This window comes from Salmo salar, chromosome ssa10, assembly GCF_905237065.1.
Source record: "Salmo salar chromosome ssa10, Ssal_v3.1, whole genome shotgun sequence".
Lineage (NCBI taxonomy): Eukaryota > Metazoa > Chordata > Actinopteri > Salmoniformes > Salmonidae > Salmo > Salmo salar.
This window is the reverse complement of record NC_059451.1, coordinates 124,781,136-124,801,431: the sequence shown is the minus strand read 5'-3', so window position 1 is coordinate 124,801,431 and position 20,296 is coordinate 124,781,136. Positions and strand designations below refer to the sequence as shown.

The 20,296-nt window shown below is 44.1% G+C and overlaps 3 protein-coding genes across 3 annotated transcripts in view; 2 read left to right on the top strand and 1 right to left on the bottom strand.

Annotated features, from left to right (window-relative positions):
- The first annotated feature begins 1,016 nt into the window (after nt 1-1,016).
- On the top strand, nt 1,017-11,073 carry chid1 (chitinase domain containing 1). Its single transcript, NM_001139805.1, is given in 12 exon segments — nt 1,017-1,167; nt 1,744-1,893; nt 2,471-2,603; nt 2,752-2,796; nt 3,546-3,652; nt 3,992-4,053; nt 4,163-4,255; nt 5,173-5,271; nt 5,427-5,576; nt 5,674-5,754; nt 7,859-7,901; nt 9,774-11,073. Coding segments are annotated over 12 exon segments (1,191 nt in total). The 5' UTR covers nt 1,017-1,038; the 3' UTR covers nt 9,873-11,073.
- Nucleotides 10,397-14,474, bottom strand: gatd1 (glutamine amidotransferase class 1 domain containing 1). Its single transcript, XM_014126096.2, has 7 exons — nt 14,301-14,474; nt 13,401-13,477; nt 13,215-13,320; nt 12,933-13,040; nt 12,494-12,588; nt 12,281-12,374; nt 10,397-11,829 (listed from the first exon to the last, which is right to left on the bottom strand). Exons 1-7 carry the CDS (start codon nt 14,347-14,349, stop codon nt 11,714-11,716), a joined length of 645 nt encoding a protein of 214 aa, XP_013981571.1. The 5' UTR covers nt 14,350-14,474; the 3' UTR covers nt 10,397-11,713.
- Nucleotides 14,475-19,361: 4,887 nt separating this feature from the next.
- The window catches only part of tmem138 (transmembrane protein 138), a 2,633-nt gene continuing 1,698 nt past the window's right edge, over nt 19,362-20,296 (top strand). Inside the window, 3 exon segments of the mRNA XM_045688775.1 lie at nt 19,362-19,386; nt 19,510-19,558; nt 20,020-20,190. Coding sequence (XP_045544731.1) covers nt 19,362-19,386; nt 19,510-19,558; nt 20,020-20,190 — 245 coding nt within the window.

Sequence of the window (20,296 nt, the reverse complement as noted above, 5' to 3'; positions counted from 1 at the left end):
CTCCGCCATGGTTCATTGGACAACGTCTACGGGAAAATGAATAGAGTTTTTGTAGGGGTTTTGGACAACTGCCAAAAATAAGGTCTTTGGTAAACACAGGCTGAGGAGATCTTAAACATTTTGGTCTATGAGATCATCTCCATCAGCTAATGTCCCTGTTTGTGAATATTGAAGCATTTATGTAATAAAAAAAATTAAAAAAACACATAAAGCCTTCATAATTCATGAAGGTCATGTTAACTGACTGATATTATCTCATAGAACAACATTTAAAAGATTTTCTAAACCTGTGTTAATCTTGTTTTCTGTGTTTATCCCAAAACCCTATATTTCCCAAGTAATTTTCCCCATAGGAATGGCTGAACGAACCAGAGGTAACTCCTTATATGGGTTTTAGGACTACAAACTGGAGAGCTCTATTGAGGCAACCTCCATTTTGAATTAGTCTATTTTCTTCTTCTTGATTGGCTTATTCCTTCTGATGACCCTGTTGGACATGACTCCAACACGGTCACCAAGGAGGGTTCAGCCAATGAAGTTGGAAGTTCCACCCAGTTGACCACATTAAAATGGTGGAAGCACTCAATGGCGCTGCCCTTACTAATACATGATAGTATAAACATGATAGAATATAGCCGTTTGGCTACTAGAGGCCTCTATCATTCTCTATGGTATACACAGCCACAGACCTGCGACTACAGGGGTAGAGTTGAGTGAGATTTCTAGTATATTCGTGATTTTTCACCGGTTATAATTCATATCAAAACGTTGAATTGGCTGTGGGCACCATGCATCATTGAGTGTTCAGCTGATTTGACAGCTATAACATCGTAATTCTAGCCAGACAGGAGCGGTTCTTTGCCGGAAGTCGCAAAAGCTTCCGATACAGTTTCCTGTATTACACCAGCTAGAACTTGTAATTATCTGAGTGGTTAGCTAGAAATCAGTTTTTCACTTCGTGTTGGTGCAACCAACACAGTTTCCTGTAGCAGCAATTGGTCCCATTCCTGTCTCTGTGTTGCTTGACTCAGACGAGAGATGAGAGTAGAAACAACGTTAATCATTGTTTTACACACCACACTGGTTATCCTGTTGGTCAGCTATGTCAGTGCTACACTGTCCAGGACTGATGCCAAGAAGAAGGACTCCAAAACACAGGAGCCAGAGGTGAGGAAGAGGAGGATAGTGGTGATTTATGATGAGGATCAGTATTTTGCATCCTGGAACCAGTGTATGTAACGGGTTCAATGAACCATGCATATGGACGCTGGAGTTCAGTGTTCTCACTGGGGATCAGCCCATGAGTGTGGACTTTGTATTCCCCATCTACCCAGTTCTGATTTCAGTAAATTACCAGTATTGTAGAATGGACATAGACCACAATGAATGAATGATATATATTGTCAAGTGTTTATTGAGTTAGTTTCATCCCAGTTCCCACAGTTGCTGTATCTTCCTCATAGATCCACAATTCTGCCAACTAGACTACCAGGTTTGGGGTCAATTGTAATTGAATCCAGTCAATTCAGGAAGTGATTTGAAATTAAAATCCAAGAAACTGACCATCTTTAGAAATAGATGCCCTTTTTTCAATTATTGAATTAGAATTTCAATTTACTTCCTGAATTGACAGCCTTCAAATGCAAATTGACCCCAACTTTGGAGACTACAGTTTGTTTGGTTTTACAACTACACATGCAAATAGTTTTATCTTGTGTTTGTTTATTATTATTATTATATCAGACGTCCCAGGCAGAGCGGTCGGTGCTGGAGCGAGGTCTGGTTGTTACTGACCCTCAGTGGAAGGACATCGTAAAAGAGGAGAGGAGATACTGCCAACAGACTATGACTAAACACAGGTTCCAAGGGCCTGTACTGGGCTACATAACTCCTGTAAGTGCAGTGCTTGATTTTCGGCTGGAGCTCACTGGAGCTGAGTTCCTTCACCTCTTATAAAAAAAATGATTATCTTATAAGTATTGCAGAGTTTCCTGTAACTAAATATAAACAGTACTGGCACCTATTTTAGTCTAAGTCAGGCGCTGTGTAAGTCTCTAAAAGCGGGTCGGTGTGTTGGTTTAGAGTCTGGTTAAACCAGACTGAACGTTGCAGTCACCTTTGAACAACAGTGACACGTTATCCTTTACAGAAAAACGTTGCCTATTTTTGCCTGCAGTTTAGCCTGGAATCCAGAACCTGATTCACTCATATTCCACTCCTTGTACTCCCATGTTTAGCATGGCAAGGAGTGGCATGATAACTCAATACAGACTGGTACCTATGTGTTTATCTGGTTGGTTCTGATCACCCTACTATTACTATTCAATGTCTGTGTATTTAATAGTGTAACTATCATTTTACTACTGTGTACGAGCTATATCTCATCAATAGGCTCCTTGAATACATTTTGAATCAATTCTTCATATAACCTCTCACTTTCTTCTGCTTTCTTTCTCTTTCCACCCTCCAGTGGAACTCGCATGGTTACGATGTTGCCAAGGTGTTTGGTTCCAAGCTGACCTCTGTGTCTCCGGTGTGGCTTCAGCTGAGACGGAGAGGACCAGAGAGCTTCCATATCACTGGTCTACACGATCACGACCCAGGTAATCTGTCATAGACTAACCAGATTAATGCCAGCCAGAGTTGTGATGCCTAAGAAATGTGTACTAAGGGCCTTGTCGGAGTTGTGATAGTCAGACGTGTGTGCTAAGGGACTATATGTGTCTTTCAAAGACTCTCCTTGTTTTCTAGGTTGGGTAAAAGCTGTGCGGAAGGCAAACAAAAAAATCAAAATGCGTAAGTGTGTTAAACTCAGCTTCCGTTTTTAAATAAAAAATATATTTCCAGATGACCTCACTATGGTATCATTCAGTCACATTCAGTTCCAATGATCGGAGTCTCTCCCCCCCCCGGATCGGTCGGAGTCTCCCCCCCCCGGATCGGTCGGAGTCTCTCCCACTCCTGGATCGGTCGGAGTCTCCCGCCCTCCGGATCGGTCGGAGTCTCCCCCCCTCCGGATCGGTCGGAGTCTCCCCCCCTCCGGATGGGTCGGAGTCTCCCCCCCTCCGGATCGGTCGGAGTCTCCCCCCCTCCGGATCGGTCGGAGTCTCCCCCCCTCCGGATCGGTCGGAGTCTCCCCCCTCCGGATCGGTCGGAGTCTCTCCCCTCCGGATCGGTCGGAGTCTCTCCCCCTCCGGATCGGTCGGAGTCTCTCCCCCTCCGGATCGGTCGGAGTCTCTCCCCTCCGGATCGGTCGGAGTCTCTCCCCTCCGGATCGGTCGGAGTCTCCTGGTCTCTTGTCCTAAAAAGGGCCCCTGTGCTTGGTAGTCATGTCACATGCCTGGATTTGAACCTTTTTATTTAAATATTTTTCATCAAAGTGCCCCGTTTTGTTTTTATATCAGACGTTCCAGCACCATCCTCAGACAAATGCTTTCATTTTTAGTGTAATTCTAATTTCTGGATAAGGCTTAAAATACAGGATAGAATCTTTCTCTGTCACATGATAACCAAACACATCATCTGATGCTTCTCTTCTCACTCAGTTCCTCGCCTGTTGTTTGACGGCTGGTCGTACCAGGACTATACGAGTGTCCTGGGCAGTGAGGATGAGATCGAAGAGCTGGGGACTGAGATGGTAGACGTAGCTAAGGTAAGGAGGGGCATTTATACTTTCAGACATTAGAAACAGCTCAAACCCTGGTCTCTGGGGTAATAGACCATGGGACCTGCACATAAGGAGTTGAATTCACAATATAATACCAATGCATTATAGTACATTTATATCACATATCAGTTGGTAAGTGAGACTGAAAACAATTTATCAACTGACAAAAAAAGTTGAATGTTATGTTTTTTTACGGTAAATATTCTCATATATAGTAAATGTTTGTTACAGATGTTGACTTCCACTGTTTATATCATAGGAGTGTATACTGAATGACTGAACATGTCAAATGTAAAACGCCTCAATTGTGTTCTTCCTTTGCAGACAGAAGGCTTTGATGGCTATACGCTGGAGCTGTGGAGTCAGCTGGGAGGGAACCAGAGAGTGTGAGTAACACAGCACCTCACGACACCGTGACCTGTCGTAGTCACGGTAACGACCCCTCTGAAGAGTTACCTTGGTTTGTAATTGGCTGTAAAACACTATTCCATTCAGGGAGCTGGTCCACATGATTACCCACATCTGTGAGGCTCTTAAGGTAAAGAAGCTGGACTGTGTACTGGTCATTCCACCAGCCGTCACACCAAGGTAGGTGATACAGATGTAATAGAAATATCACAACATGATTGATTTTACTATTTTATCAGATCCTTAAAACGCATAAAAGCCTGTTTTGAATTTGAGAATATTTTAGAGACCAGGGCTGTGTAATTTTAATCAAATTTTCTGCAATTCTACAGATGTCTCTATGGCACAAATTTAAAGCACATTGTCTGCTTTTCTGTCTTGACTAAAGCTGTGTTCTTTTTGCTCAAACATAATACAATCAATACTGTTACATTCATTGTTTTAGTCATTTTCAATTCTCCTGTCTAGCTTTTATTTGGGTAATTGTTAGTTCTCAAAGATTAGATATATATTTTTTAATCTCTGGGTCTGTTAAGGTAAAAAAGGAGAGCAGTCGTTGAGGAAGTCAATGTAAAAGCACTATGTTGCAGCAGGGAGCATAGAAACCTGGAACAGGCCTAGAGAAGGACTTTAGAACCACTACCAGGAACAGTGTCACTAAATCCTGTAGGAACTCTAAACAAGGCCTAGTGACCCTGGCTATTGGCACCATACAGACAATATCAGCTCTAGAATCACACCAGTGAGAGGGGCTTGTAGGAAGACAATATCAGCTGCTCCAGAATCACACCAGTGAGAGGGGTTTGTAGGAAGACAATATCAGGTGCTCCCAGAATCACACCAGTGAGAGGGGCTTGTAGGAAGCCAGCTGCTCCAGAATCACACCAGTGAGAGGGGCTTGTAGGAAGCCAGCTGCTCCAGAATCACACCAGTGAGAGGGGCTTGTAGGAAGACAACATTTGATACTGGCAGTTTAACAGATCATGAACAGGTGTGAGTTTTAATTCATCTTACATTCCCCATGATCTTTCTTACTTTATATCTGGGAGCAGGTAGCTATAACATGTATTTTCTCCTTGTTTAATCCTTGTGATCAGTTCAGGACAGCCAGGGATGTTTGGGAGGGAGCAGTTTGAGCAGTTAGCTCCTGTAGTGGACGGATTCAGTCTAATGACCTACGACTTCTCCTCTGGACGGTAAGATTTCCCTTCTCACTGAAACAATCATATCCTTTAATAAAAAAATAAATTATATTGGTAAAATGACCATCGCTGAACATTTTGACAGATGTTATAGGCCATGTCTGTGTTCTTAGTATATCAATAAGGCAGGTTTCTCTCCTCCCTCCTAGAGCGGGCCCCAGTTCCCCTCTACCCTGGCTGAGAGAATGTGTTCTAGAGTTGTCCCCAAACAACCAATGGAGACATAAGATACTGCTGGGACTCAACCTGTATGGACTGGACTTCTCCACCTACGGAGCTGAGCCACTGCTGGGGGGCAGGTAGAATACTCCTAATAATACTAGTAGTAATCTATACAGGAGATTCTCTGTCACTTCCAGGTCCCCTTCAACACTCTCTTCTTTGTTTGCTGTAAAGGTTCATAGAGCTGTTGAAGGAGCTGAAGCCTAGACTACTATGGGATGAACAAGCTGAGGAGCACTACTTCAGCTACAAGAGGTACAGTTAGTCTCCCAGATTATGGTAGAGGTACAGTTAGTCTACCAGATTATGGTATTAGGGGTACAGTTAGTCTACCAGATTATGGTATTAGGGGGACAGTTAGTCTACCAGATTATGGTATTAGGGGTACAGTTAGTCTACCAGATTATGGTATTAGGGGTACAGTTAGTCTACCAGATTATGGTATTAGGGGTACAGTTAGTCTCCCAGATTATGGTATTAGGGGTACAGTTAGTCTACCAGATTATGGTATTAGAGGTACAGTTAGTCTACCAGATTATGGTATTAGGGGTACAGTTAGTCTACCAGATTATGGTATTAGGGGTACAGTTAGTCTACCAGATTATGGTATTAGGGGGACAGTTAGTCTACCAGATTATGGTATTAGGGGGGCAGTTAGTCTACCAGATTATGGTATTAGGGGGACAGTTAGTCTACCAGATTATGGTATTAGGGGGACAGTTAGTCTACCAGATTATGGTATTAGGGGGACAGTTAGTCTACCAGATTATGGTATTAGGGGTACAGTTAGTCTACCAGATTATGGTATTAGGGGGACAGTTAGTCTACCAGATTATGGTATTAGAGGTACAGTTAGTCTACCAGATTATGGTATTAGGGGTACAGTTAGTCTACCAGATTATGGTATTAGGGGTACAGTTAGTCTACCAGATTATGGTATTAGAGGGGCAGTTAGTCTACCAGATTATGGTATTAGGGGGGCAGTTAGTCTACCAGATTATGGTATTAGGGGTACAGTTAGTCTACCAGATTATGGTATTAGGGGTACAGTTAGTCTACCAGATTATGGTATTAGGGGTACAGTTAGTCTCCCAGATTATGGTATTAGGGGGACAGTTAGTCTCCCAGATTATGGTATTAGGGGTACAGTTAGTCTACCAGATTATGGTAGAGGGACAGTTAGTCTCCTAGATTATGGTATTAGAGGGACAGTTAGTCTACCAGATTATGGTAGAGGGACAGTTAGTCTACCAGATTATGGTATTAGGGGTACAGTTAGTCTACCAGATTATGGTATTAGGGGTACAGTTAGTCTACCAGATTATGGTATTAGAGGGGCAGTTAGTCTACCAGATTATGGTAGAGGGACAGTTAGTCTACCAGATTATGGTATTAGGGGGACAGTTAGTCTCCCAGATTATGGTATTAGGGGTACAGTTAGTCTACCAGATTATGGTATTAGGGGGGCAGTTAGTCTACCAGATTATGGTATTAGGGGTACAGTTAGTCTCCCAGATTATGGTATTAGGGGTACAGTTAGTCTCCCAGATTATGGTAGAGGGACAGTTAGTCTACCAGATTATGGTATTAGGGGTACAGTTAGTCTCCCAGATTATGGTATTAGGGGGACAGTTAGTCTCCCAGATTATGGTATTAGGGGTACAGTTAGTCTACCAGATTATGGTATTAGGGGGACAGTTAGTCTACCAGATTATGGTATTAGGGGTACAGTTAGTCTACCAGATTATGGTATTAGGGGGACAGTTAGTCTACCAGATTATGGTATTAGGGGTACAGTTAGTCTCCCAGATTATGGTATTAGGGGTACAGTTAGTCTACCAGATTATGGTATTAGAGGTACAGTTAGTCTACCAGATTATGGTATTAGGGGGACAGTTAGTCTACCAGATTATGGTAGAGGGACAGTTAGTCTACCAGATTATGGTATTAGGGGTACAGTTAGTCTCCCAGATTATGGTATTAGGGGGACAGTTAGTCTACCAGATTAGGGTATTAGGGGTACAGTTAGTCTCCCAGATTATGGTATTAGGGGTACAGTTAGTCTACCAGATTATGGTATTAGGGGTACAGTTAGTCTACCAGATTATGGTATTAGGGGTACAGTTAGTCTACCAGATTATGGTATTAGGGGTACAGTTAGTCTACCAGATTAGGGTATTCTTTAACTTCATATTATGTCAATTAAAAGAACGATCATTCCTAGATTATGTGAAATGCAGTTTCCTTTCAGGACTCCTTTATTTACTGTCTTTGTGAAGAAATGGGGCTCGTCTTGTCTGATATTTTGCCAGTATCATCACACCACAATAACTCACTTGATTTGTGTTCCACATTCTAGGAGCAATGGAGTCAAGCATGTGGTCTATTACCCAACACTGAAGGTATGACCTTTTGACCTCCCTTTGATGTACAGAATACATCAGACACAGCGCATTCAGAAGGTATTCAGACACCTTCACTTTCTCCACTTTTTATGTTACAGCCTTATTCTAAAATGGATTAAATTGTTCCCCCCCCCCTCAATCTACACACAATATCCCATAATGACAAAGCAAAAACAGGTTTTTATACTTTTTTTTCAAATTTATTTATATAACTGAAACATCAAATTTACATAAGTATTCAGACCGTTTACTCAGTACTTGGCACACCTGTATTTGGGGAGATTCTCCCATTCTTCTCTGCAGATCCTCTTAAATTCTGTCAGGTTGGATGGGGAGCGTCGCTGAACAGCTATTTTCAGGTCTCTCCAGAGATGTTCCATCGGGTTCAAGTCCGAGGTCTGGCTGGGCCACTCAAGGACATTCAGAGACTTGTCCCGAAGCCACTCCTGCGTTGTATTGGCTGTGTGCTTAGGGTTGTTGTCCTGTTGGAAGGTGAACCTTCACCCCAGTCTGAGGTCCTAAGACCTCTGGAGCATGTTTTCATCAAGGATCTCTCTGTACTTCAATCCTGACTAGTCTCTCAGTCCCTGCTGCTGAAAAACATCCCCACAGCATGATGCTGCCACCACCATGCTTCACCGTAGGGATGGTATTGGCTGGGTGATGAGCAGTGCCAGGTTTCCTCCAGACGTGATACTTGGCATTTAGGCCAAAGAGTTCAATCTTGGTTTCATCAGACCAGAACATCTTGTTTCTCATGGTCAGAGTCCTTTTGGTGCCTTTTGGCAAACTCCAAGCGGGCTGTCATGTGCCTTTTACTGAGGAGTGGCTTCTGCCTGGCCACTACCATAAAGGCCTGATTGGTGGAGTGCTGCGGAGATGGTTGTCCTTCTGGAAGGTTCTCCCATCTCCACAGAGGAAGGAGCTGGGACCATCAGGTTCTTGGTTCACCTCCCTGACCAAGGCTCTTCTCCCCCGATTGCTCAGTTTGGCCGGGCGGCCAGTTCTAGGAAGAGTCTTGATGGTTCCAAACTTCTTCCATTTCAGAATGATGGAGGCCACTGTGTTCTTGGGGAGCTTCAATGCTGCAGAAATGTTTTGGTACCCTTCCCCAGATCTGTGCCTCGACACAATCCTGTCTCGGAGCTCTACGGACAATTCCTTCAACCTCATCGCTTGGTTTTATAGACAGGTGTGTGCCTGTCCAAATCATGTCCAATCAATTGAATTTACCACAGGTGGACTCCAATCAAATTGTAGAAACATCTCAAGGATGATCAATGGAAACAGGATGCACCTGAGCTCAATTTCGAGTCTCATAGCAAAGGGTCTGAATACTTATGTAAATAGGGTATTTCTGTTTTTTATTTTCAATACATTTGCAAACATTTCTAAAAACCTGTTTTTGCTTTGTCGTCGTGGGCTATTGTGATGTCGTCGTGGGGTATTGTGATGTCGTCGTGGGGTATTGTGATGTCGTCGTGGGGTATTGTGATGTCGTCGTGGGGTATTGTGATGTCGTCGTGGGGTATTGTGATGTCGTCGTGGGGTATTGTGATGTCGTCGTGGGGTATTGTGATGTCGTCGTGGGGTATTGTGATGTCGTCGTGGAGTATTGTGTGTAGATTGAGGGGAGAGAAAGCATCCATTTTAGAATGAGGCTGTAACGTAACAAACTGTGGAAAAGGTCAAGGGATCTGAATACTTTCCCACTGGAGACGATTATCTAAATAACCAGATACACTGAAAACAAGAGTCATGGCACACCAGGTTTAAGTTAACTTGATTCATGATCAAACAACATTTTCCAGAAACACAGATCCTTATAATGTACTGCCGTGTCTTCTTCTCTGCCTCTCTCTCCTCTAGTCTCTCCACCAGCGCATCTCGCTAGCCACTGAGTTAGGTACAGGAATCTCCATGTGGGAACTGGGCCAGGGGCTGGACTATTTCTATGACCTGTTATGAGCCAATCGGAGTAAGAGACTCGAGCTCCTTTCTTTTGTCGATAAAGCGGTACGATATGTGCAAATGGTATAGTTCATGGTAATAAATGGTATAGTTCATGGTAATATTTGCTGAGCCACTGAGCACCAACCAAGCATGAGGATTCTACCATTAAAAAAAGGACGTCTCTTATCTCAGGAAGAGTTATCATTGGAGACGGAGGCCAAGTTGTTTGTGGAGTAAAACTCAAACTGAACTAAGGAACTTGACGCTGCCAACATGGCAAGAGCAGAGTAAAACCATCCATCAAAGCAGTTCTTCTACTGGGGGGTTGGTAACAGGGTTATTATGGGGTGTCTCACACACACAAGGTGTTCATGTTTTGAAATATATTGATATGAAATATTCTTCCATTTTAAGGACTGGTTTCCCGGACATAGATTAAGCCTACTGTAGTTATAAATCTGATTGAGACATAATGTTTGTCAGGTCTAAATCAGACATCAGTCTGCTGCCCACTGCAGGAATGTTTCTTTGACATGAAATAAAAGAGGTACATTGTTTGTTTTTAATAGGAACAAAATGTAATCGACAATAGAAATGTACATACATACAGTGATACTTTTCCTAATACCTCACCCGGTGGCTGCTGAACTAGGCTTGACGTGTGTGTTAAACTAGTAGTACTACAAACCTCTGCTGTAGTAGACTGCAGGGTTGACCTCAATTCCATCTAAAATCCAGTCGATTCAGGAAGAGCACTGAAATTCCAATTCTCTTCAAGGTAAAGTTGGAATCTAATTGTAATTTGGTTTACTTTGTGAAATGGAATTGTACCAACCCTGGTGTATAGTACATAAGACAAGAGTTGTACACCATGTCCTCATATCTTACTAAATGCTTTTGTACCCAGAACCATTATATTTGTCCTTGATAGCACTAAATGTAGAGGAGCTCTACTTTGAGATTTTGCCTGTGACACCTGTATTTGAAAGGTTCCGTTTCGTTACTGTATGTATACTCTGATGAACCCTGTCTGCTAAATCATATCCTGTTCATGTCAAAATAAGGCCGGGATTAAATCCGATCGCGCTTTGCGCGCTACGCACCTTTTAAAAAGAGCCACGGTTTTTTCTGTCGCTTATTAGAAAAACAGGTTTCAGTTTTGTTTTGTGTGTTTCCTGATTGATTCTGAGGTTTGATTAAATCTGTTTGTTCCCCATGAAGCCTATTTCACTTCCTGGGAAAAAAAACACCCCCAGAATGAATCGAAGATAATAAATCTGTAATAAAATGTAGATGTTTTAGTTGTGTAATTTTACATCTAAAAAAAGGTGTTTGGTGCAGTTTTTCTCAAGTAAAAAAAAAAGAAATGTGCGATTTGTTGTCTTATGTAAAAGTCGTAGCTGCTGGGCAGGTCTGTCTCACTGTTTATTCTATTGGATAGAGAACAATCTCGGTTCACCCCGTGTTAGTGGGTAAATGGACATCGTCAAATCAAAACCCAACCTTCATTTATCCGTTGTGACACACAGATGTTCCAAACTCCATTTTAGACAAGACTGACTTTCTGACCAAAATTAACCCGATTTACACTTTGCAGTCAATTTTGACAGTAGAACATCTGTTTCTATCTCATATCGATGCCAAATTGGCCATTTTCAAATGGATTTGTTGCTTTTCAAAGGCAGTAGCTCCTTTAAAGGCAATATTCCCAACGCATTCATGATAAACGCTGCATGTGTCGATTCGATGGCAGATTACCTTTTTAAAATGGCGCATAGCCGTCAAAGCACGATCGGATTGAATCCCGGCCCAAGGCTTTTTAGCTTGGTCCCCTACGTAGCAGAACAGAAGACATGTTACTTTCCATTACAGAGCATGATGAGGTTATTGACAGCGACTGATGTAGACTGGACGTTCTGTCCGGTCACCAGGTGTCTGTCGATCACTACATGCATGGCATCCTCCTGACTAGCTGGAAAAACAACAGTGATAGAAATACGTCAGGTTACATTTTATTTTTTGTTGTTGCTTGAGACACAAAACTAACATCCAAGTCAGTCATATTGATTGGGTTCTTGGCTTCCTGCCGTGTTAAAGATTACTTCCTCGCGTAGAGACATGAGCCCAAATCAGATCTCTGCACATTCTGAAGTAGTGTCCAACACGGCAGGAAGCCAATCAATATGATCTACTGATAGGGTGGCAAAATTCCACTCACTTCCCCAAAAAACAGGTTTCCCAGAAATTCTGGGTTGTAGAATTCTGGATGTATTGCTTACTCCTTCCTGATTCTAGGACTATTCCAACTGGGATTTTGGGGGAAAGTTACCAGAATTTTACTATCCTACTTATTGATCATTTGCCCAAATCCTCTGCAATGTAGACCTCCTGGAACAACAATAGCAGTTATCTCCCACACTCACCGGTGTACGATCCTCCGCTGTCCTTGACAAAGTCCTCCACGATCAGAGGCAGGTTGGCAAAATCTGGCCTCCTCACCAACTCAAACACAGACGGCTGGGAAATAACACAACCGGGAGAATGGAAGTTGTAACCATATATTTTCATGTAAATCAGGTATATTATTGGCTTTCATGAATTTGGAAGGTGGTGTTATTTCACCCTTAGAGACTAACCCCAGTGAGACTGTAGCCAGTGAAGATCCACTTCTGTCCCTCTACTATGGCGCAGCACAGACCAGACACCCCTTGTCCTATAGCGCACACGGCCTCTGGTAGGTACAGACATGGTCGTGTCGTGTAAAACAACATCTCACAAACCGTGCAACAATGTTTCACAATATTACTTTCTTAAACCTTTTGAGTCCAAAGATTTAGCTGAGGCCTCTGTTGAATCTGGATCGCTGTGTGCGGTAGAAATTTAAAAAGGTCATTTCTGATTGAGCCGACATACACGTAGTGTTTACCATGAATGCAGTCTCCACCCAATACAGGAGCATTGCCTTTAAATTAATATTGTGCTTTAGCGGATTGAATAGAGACCTAATCTGTGTTAGGGGATCGTTCCTGTAGAGATCTACACTAGAGACTAGGGGACAGAGCGCAGGGTACTGACTCTGCTGTGAGGTGAAGTGTGCGAGGATACGAGCCAGAGAGCCACTGTGTGCCAGGTCAGTGAGCGCCCCAGGACAGTCTGGAATCAGCAGAGCTTGGTACCGAGCACCTGGAATATAGGGGACAGTCACGACATCGTCACGTGACCTTCAGCCAATTATTTCCATTTATCTTAACAGTCAAATAACTGGCCTCTCAATTACTGTGTAACAATTGACATATTTTGGATATGAATACGGCAAAGAAATATAGAAAGGTTACATACTCGTGTGTGTAATCTTACCGTCTATGGACTCCAACTTGGCTGGGGTTGCAAAAGACTTTTGGCTGAAGTCTTGGACCCATCTGGCTGTGGTTTCATCCACCCCGACAAAATCTATGGGCTTCCCCTGGAAACGACAAGACAACAACATCGTGTGTGTGTGTGTGTTTTTATCTCTGTGTGTGTATCTCCGTGTGTGTTTCTTACCCCTGGTGTAGCCGTCTGCAGGTTGAACACTGAACTGCAGAGACAGAAGGCTTGATGGAACGATCGAGCTGACACTCCTATAATGAGAGGAGGGAGAGGGATAGAGAGGATAGAGAGAGAGGGAGGGGATAGAGAGAGAGAGAGGGATAGAGAGAGAGAAAGAGAGAGAGGGGGATAGAGAGAGAGAGGATAGAGAGAGAGAGGGGGGAGAGAGAGAGAGGATAGAGAGAGAGGGGATAGAGAGAGAGAGAGGATAGACAGAGAGAGGATAGAGAGAGAGAGGATAGAGAGAGAGAGAGAGGGGGAGAGAGAGAGGGGGGAGAGAGAGAGAGAGAGGGGAGAGAGAGAGAGGGGGATAGAGAGAGAGGGGGGATAGAGAGAGAGAGGGGGGATAGAGAGAGAGAGGGCGAGAGAGAGAGAAAGAGAGAGAGGGGGAGAGAGAGGGGGGGATAGAGAGAGAGAGGGGGATAGAGAGAGAGGGGGGGATAGAGAGAGAGGGGGATAGAGAGAGAGAGAGAGAGAGAGAGGGGGATAGAGAGAGAGAGGGGGATAGAGAGAGAGGGGAGAGAGAGAACTTAAAACAGCAGGCTAGCCACTAAAACAGCAGTATGAGCCATTCATGGTGATGATTGTACAATATGATTGTGTCAAACAAACAAACAATCCGGGATTAGATAACAGTACAGCTACAAATTAGTAATATTTCCCTTTTTTTTGCCACAGAAAAGATACCGTCAAACATGACTAATATGGACGCAATAGCTATGTAGTTCATTGAAAATATGAAGCCTCATTGTGTCCGTCACATGACATAAGGTTACATTCAGCAGCGCTACCTTGAGGTGCTCATAGCGACAGAAGAGAATCAAATGAAATGTTCATAACGTGTTAACGCCCTACCTTGTGCAGCTGCACTGGCCACAATTAGACAAGTGGGTTTAGAAGACATTTCAGTGGTTTACCAAGATCAAATCCGTTGGCTGATAATTCAGAACATTGTTTAAAAAATAAAAAAACAGGATGTGATCACAGTTCAACTTCCTCTAGCCAATGACAGTTCAACATCCGGTTTCACTCTGAACCAATTTCAAAATAAAAGTCTAACGGACAGCAAGTGAAGTTTTAAATTTTTTATTTTTTTATTTCACCTTTATTTAACCAGGTATATATATATATATATATATTTAACCAGAACGAGTTCTCATTTACAATTGCGACCTGGCCAAGATAAAGCAAAGCAATTCGACACATACAACAACTGAGTTACACATGGAATAAAACAAACATACAGTCAATAATACAGTAGAAAAATAAGTCTATATACAATGTGAGCAAATCATGTGAGATAAGGGAGGTAAAGGCAAAAAGGCCATGGTGGCGAAGTAAAATATAGCAATTAAAACACTGGAATAGTAGATTGTGAGCATAAAACGATGTGAATATCCTTTACAAAACCTTTGTATGTTTATACAGCACCAGTCAAAAGTTTGGACACATCGACTCATTCGAGGGTTTTAATTGTATTTGTATTATTTTTAACATTGTAAAATAATAGTGAAGACATCAAAACTATTAAATAACATATATGGAATCATGTAGTAACCAAAAAAGTGTTAAACAAATCAAAATATATTTTATATTTGAGATTCTTTAAAGTAGCTACCCTTTGCCTTGATGACATCTTTGCACACTTTCTCGACAAACCAAGTTCACGTGTAAAATTCAGTTAAACTAAGTTAATAGTGTTATTAAGTTAGCCCAAGTCTACATTCATGTACGGTGAGTCCCAGACACAACTTTACCCAGATAAAGGCAATGATCTACAGACGGCTCAGAATGAACTCTTCAGACTGATCCACCCTCCCTGAGGGGGGAGGAGAGAGGGAGACAAACTGATGCACCCTCCCTGAGGGGGGAGGGGGGGAGACAAACTGATCCACCCTCCCTGAGGGGGGAGGGGGGGAGACAGGGGAGACAAACTGATCCACCCTCCCTGAGGGGGGGAGACAGGGGAGACAAACTGATCCACCCTCCCTGAGGGGGGAGGAGAGAGGGAGACAAACTGATGCACCCTCCCTGAGGGGGGAGGAGAGAGGGAGACAAACTGATGCACCCTCCCTGAGGGGGGAGGAGAGAGGGAGACAAACTGATGCACCCTCCCTGAGGGGGGAAGGGGGGAGACAGGGGAGACGTTCATGTTACTTTGACCATTGGCTGCTGATCTGTAGAGGGGGTAGAGAAGGGGTCATAGCAGAGGGGGTAGAGAAGGGTCATAGTAGAGGGGGTAGAGAAGGGGGTCGTAGTAGAGGGGGTTGAGAAGGGGTCGTAGTAGAGGGAGTAGAGAAGGGGTCGTGGTAGAGGGGATAGAGAAGGGGTCGTAGCAGAGGGGGTAGAGAAGGGGTCGTGGTAGAGAAGGGGTCATGGTAGAGGGGGTAGAGAAGGGGTTGTAGAAGAGGGGGTAGAGAAGGGGGTCAGGGTAGAGGGGGGTAGAGAAGGGGTCGTAGCAGAGGGGGTAGAGAAGGGGTCATAGTAGAGGGGGTAGAGAAGGGGTCGTAGTAGAGGGGGTAGAGAAGGGGGTCGTAGTAGAGGGGGTAGAGAAGGGGTCGTAGTAGAGGGGGTAGAGAAGGGGTCGTAGCAGATGGGGTAGAGAGGGGGTCGTAGTAGAGGGGGTAGAGAAGGGGTCGTGGTAGAGGGGGTAGAGAAGGGGGTCGTAGCAGAGAGGGTAGAGAAGGGTCGTGGTAGAGGGGGTAGAGAAGGGGGTCGTAGTAGAGGGGATAGAGAAGGGTCGTAGCCAGAATTTTCTAAGCCTACCCTTAGACTTGGAGGTGACGTAGTGTCCCCAGGAGCGATGCTCGTATGTTCTGCTGGCTTGCCCCCCCACCACCACAGAAAGCACTGAGCTAGGCTGAAACACCTGCATTCTGGAGCTGCCTTACTCAAGAAAGCAAAAAAGACCATGTTTGTATGCAGCTTTATTAACTAAATGATATATATTTTTTACATTGTTTGCAAACTTTATTAACTTAATGAAGTACGTATATTTTACATTGTTTGCAAACTGACATGTGACACGTATTAACGCAAAAATAACATGCAAAACAGCCAAGTCCCCCCCCCCCAAAAAAGAAATGTGGGTCTCAAAACAGGAATGGCGGGTCGCCGCTCCGCTAGAATCAGTTACACATTTGGGTTCACAATCTGCTTTGGCAAAATAATGTTCATCATGCGGTTAGACAAATCACGTCACCCAACCAGAATTCATTCTGAACGCTGCCTTATCGTTGTTACAGCCTAATGAACTTAGTGATAACGAAGCCTATGGATCTGGACTCATACAAGTGTATCACTACTTGTAGACTATATTATCTCCAGATGTCATAAGGAAGCATTCTGCGACAGGGACATGAGTGACAGCGCAAAATATAACATTCATTTGTTGACAATGATGTGGTCAAAACAGTGCTGCATGTTGCCATGCGGAACACAGAACGATAATTACGAAAAATACGATTTAATACGACGTTTAATACATTTTACAGTAGTTCTTTCTGTACATCATAGTTATTCTCATATATTTCGTGTGTTGCAGTTAATTTCGTCTTTGACTTAATAAGTAAAATATATTTTGAGTAGTAAACAGGGAAACGACGAGACAGTTCGCAATAGAAGCGTCATTGCATTTTGTTACACCAGAATTACATTAATTTCCAACTAAACACTTCGTTTGCCTTGCAGTAACACATGAGCTAGCTAGCTACAGTAGTCAGTTTATTTTGTTAGGTGAAACACTTTTCACGCAACTTCGAGACCGAAGTGACTTTTTAGTAGCAGGTTTGGAGAATTTTACGCAGCAGGTTATGACGCGTCGTTAACACCTACAGTGGATTTTGTTGTTGAGCGAAATGGTTCACAGCGTCATCTGGATATATGTGCAACAAACCTTCTGCTACCAATTCTGTCAAGCCCCTCTATACATATTGTCAGCTTCCGAGTGGTGCAGCGGTCTAAGGCACTGCATCTCAGTGCTTAGAGGTGTCACTACAGACCCTGGTTCGATCCCGGGCTGTACCACAACCGGCCGTGATAGGAAGTCCCATAGTGCGGCGCACAATTGGCCCAGCGTCGTCCGGGTTATGCGAGGGTTTGGGCCCGGGATAGGCCGTCATTATAACATAAGAATATCTTCTTAACTGACTTGCCTAGTTAAAGGTAAAACATGTATTTATTATATAAAATATTGGAAATTAATGTACTTCTGGTGTACCAGAACACAATTACGCTGTCTGTGTGATCGAGGCGTAAGACTGAGGTTAAGGTTAGAGAAAATGCCCTCATAACCTGCTACGAAAATCACTTTGTATCGAAGTGGCGTTAAAAGTGTGTCCCGTTTGTGAGTAAGAACTTGTTGGCTACCTAGCTAGCCAGCTAAGTGTTTGTTTGGATCCCAAGTGACTCTCGCTTGGCTTGATTCGATTTCCTAGATGATGTAAATGTAACAGTGTAGGTTCCGTCCCTCTCTTCGCCCCAACCTGGGCTCGAACCAGGGACCCTCTGCACACAACAACTGACACCCACGAAGCATCGTTACCCATCATGCCACAAAAGCCGCGGCCCTTGCAACGCAAGGGGAAACCCTACTTCAAGTCTCAGAGCGAGTGACGTCCCTGATTGAAACGCTATTAGCGCGCACCACCGCTAACTAACTAGCCATTTCACATCGGTTACACCACCGCTAACTAACTAGCCATTTCACATCGGTTACACCACCGCTAACTAACTAGCCATTTCACATCGGTTACACCACCGCTAACTAACTAGCCATTTCACATCGGTTACACCACCGCTAACTAACTAGCCATTTCACATCGGTTACACCACCGCTAACTAACTAGCCATTTCACATCGGTTACACCACCGCTAGCTAACTAGCCATTTCACATCGGTTACACCACCTCTAACTAACTAGCCATTTCACATCGGTTACACCACCGCTAACTAACTAGCCATTTCACATCGGTTACACCACCGCTAGCTAACTAGCCATTTCACATCGGTTACACCACCGCTAACTAACTAGCCATTTCACATCGGTTACACCACCGCTAACTAACTAGCCATTTCACATCGGTTACACCACCGCTAACTAACTAGCCATTTCACATCGGTTACACCACCGCTAACTAACTAGCCATTTCACATCGGTTACACCACCGCTAACTAACTAGCCATTTCACATCGGTTACACCACCGCTAACTAACTAGCCATTTCACATCGGTTACACCACCGCTAACTAACTAGCCATTTCACATCGGTTACATAAAGAACAGGACTTGTTGCTAACCAGCTAAAATCAGCTTGGCGTAACCAAGGAACTACTACAACAACAATAACAACAACAGACGGTGTTGACTACTACAGCCGATCGGGGACAAAAAGGATTCGTCCCAAATGTCTCCCTATATAGGTCACTACTTTTGGAGCCCTGTGGGACCGTGGTCAAAAGTAGTGCCCTACATATAGGCAATAGGGTGGCATTTGGGACCTGTAATCCCTAACGTTACCCTGACCTCTCCATGTCTGCCTGTCTGCGTAATAGATTTAGCTAGCTGACTACTCACAAAGTTACACACTGCTTTGGCTCTTGACCAGATGCAATGGGAGGACAGCGGGGATCATGGTACTTTTATATATATTTAGCTCTGAAATACTACTGTAACACTATCCTCTTCATCTACACAAAAGGCAGGTTCATTTTCCAGAAGATAATGAAGTTGACAGCGACTGGGGGGGCTGAAGCATCTTGATGTTGTACTACTGCTATTTAACTAGTACTCTGTACTTCTGTTTCAGGAAGGACCAGCAAGAGGAGAAGACTAAAGAAATCATCCTGAGAGAAACTCAACGTGACCGTTAACAGAAGTCCATTTATGTAGCAGAGAACCTTGTTTCTCGCCTCCAAAATGACGATCCGTTTCAATCTGTTCAGTACGCCTACCAGCAGGACTGACACGCTGAGGAATAACACAGCCCATGTTCCTGAACACTGATACTAGGAGTTGGATTAAATGTTTTAATCTGAAATGAAGGTTCGCATCTAAAAACTCACAGGTTTGGATGGAACCAAAGTGAAGAAGGTGACCAAGTTCAAGGTGGAGAGGTAGGTGGCCATCAAAGCAGAGGGTCGTGGAGGTTAAAGCCATCAAAGCGGAGGGTCGTGGAGTTGTTGACACTACAGTGGCTGTGTCACTACAGGTCAAATACCTGTGGCTGGCAAGGGAGCGAAGACGGGAGAGGAACCAAAGAGTAAAAGCAAGAGGTGCCTTTTGAAGTTCATCCCAGTCGAGGGCCAGAGAAGTAGGTGCCAGCCGAGGGCCAGAGAAGTAGGTGCCAGCCGAGGGCCAGAGAAGTAGGTGCCAGCCGAGGGCCAGAGAAGTAGGTGCCAGCCGAGGGCCAGAGAAGTAGGTGCCAGTCGAGGGCCAGAGAAGTAGGTGCCAGCCGAGGGCCAGAGAAGTAGGTGCCAGTCGAGGGCCAGAGAAGTCGGTGCCAGTCAAGGGCCAGAGAAGTCGGTGCCAGTCGAGGGCCAGAGAAGTAGGTGCCAGTCGAGGGCCAGAGAAGTAGGTGCCAGCCGAGGGCCAGAGAAGTAGGTGCCAGTCGAGGGCCAGAGAAGTCAGGTGCCAGCCGAGGCCTGGTCCTGCTGGTCCAGCTGGGTCTGCTGACCTATGACCTGTGTGTCAACTCCTTCAGTGAGCTGCTCAGGGCAGGGCCCGTCATCCAGCTGGTGCTGTTCATGTACGTACACGATTGGTTATGTAGCCTGTTAATGATTCAAATGTTTATTTGACTTTAATAGCTAGTTATTTTGTTGTTGTTGTTGAAAATGTTCCAAAATCTTTCC

Coding starts and splice junctions, on each gene's coding strand:
- gatd1 (XM_014126096.2), bottom strand. CDS start 14,349: ATGTCTTCTAAACCCACTTGTCTAATTGTGGCCAGTGCAGCTGCACAA. Junction 13,478..14,300: donor GGCCAGTGCAGCTGCACAAG/GTAGGGCGTTAA, acceptor CTCTCATTATAG/GAGTGTCAGCTCGATCGTTC. Junction 11,830..12,280: donor CAGCGGAGGATCGTACACCG/GTGAGTGTGGGA, acceptor TTGTTTTTCCAG/CTAGTCAGGAGGATGCCATG.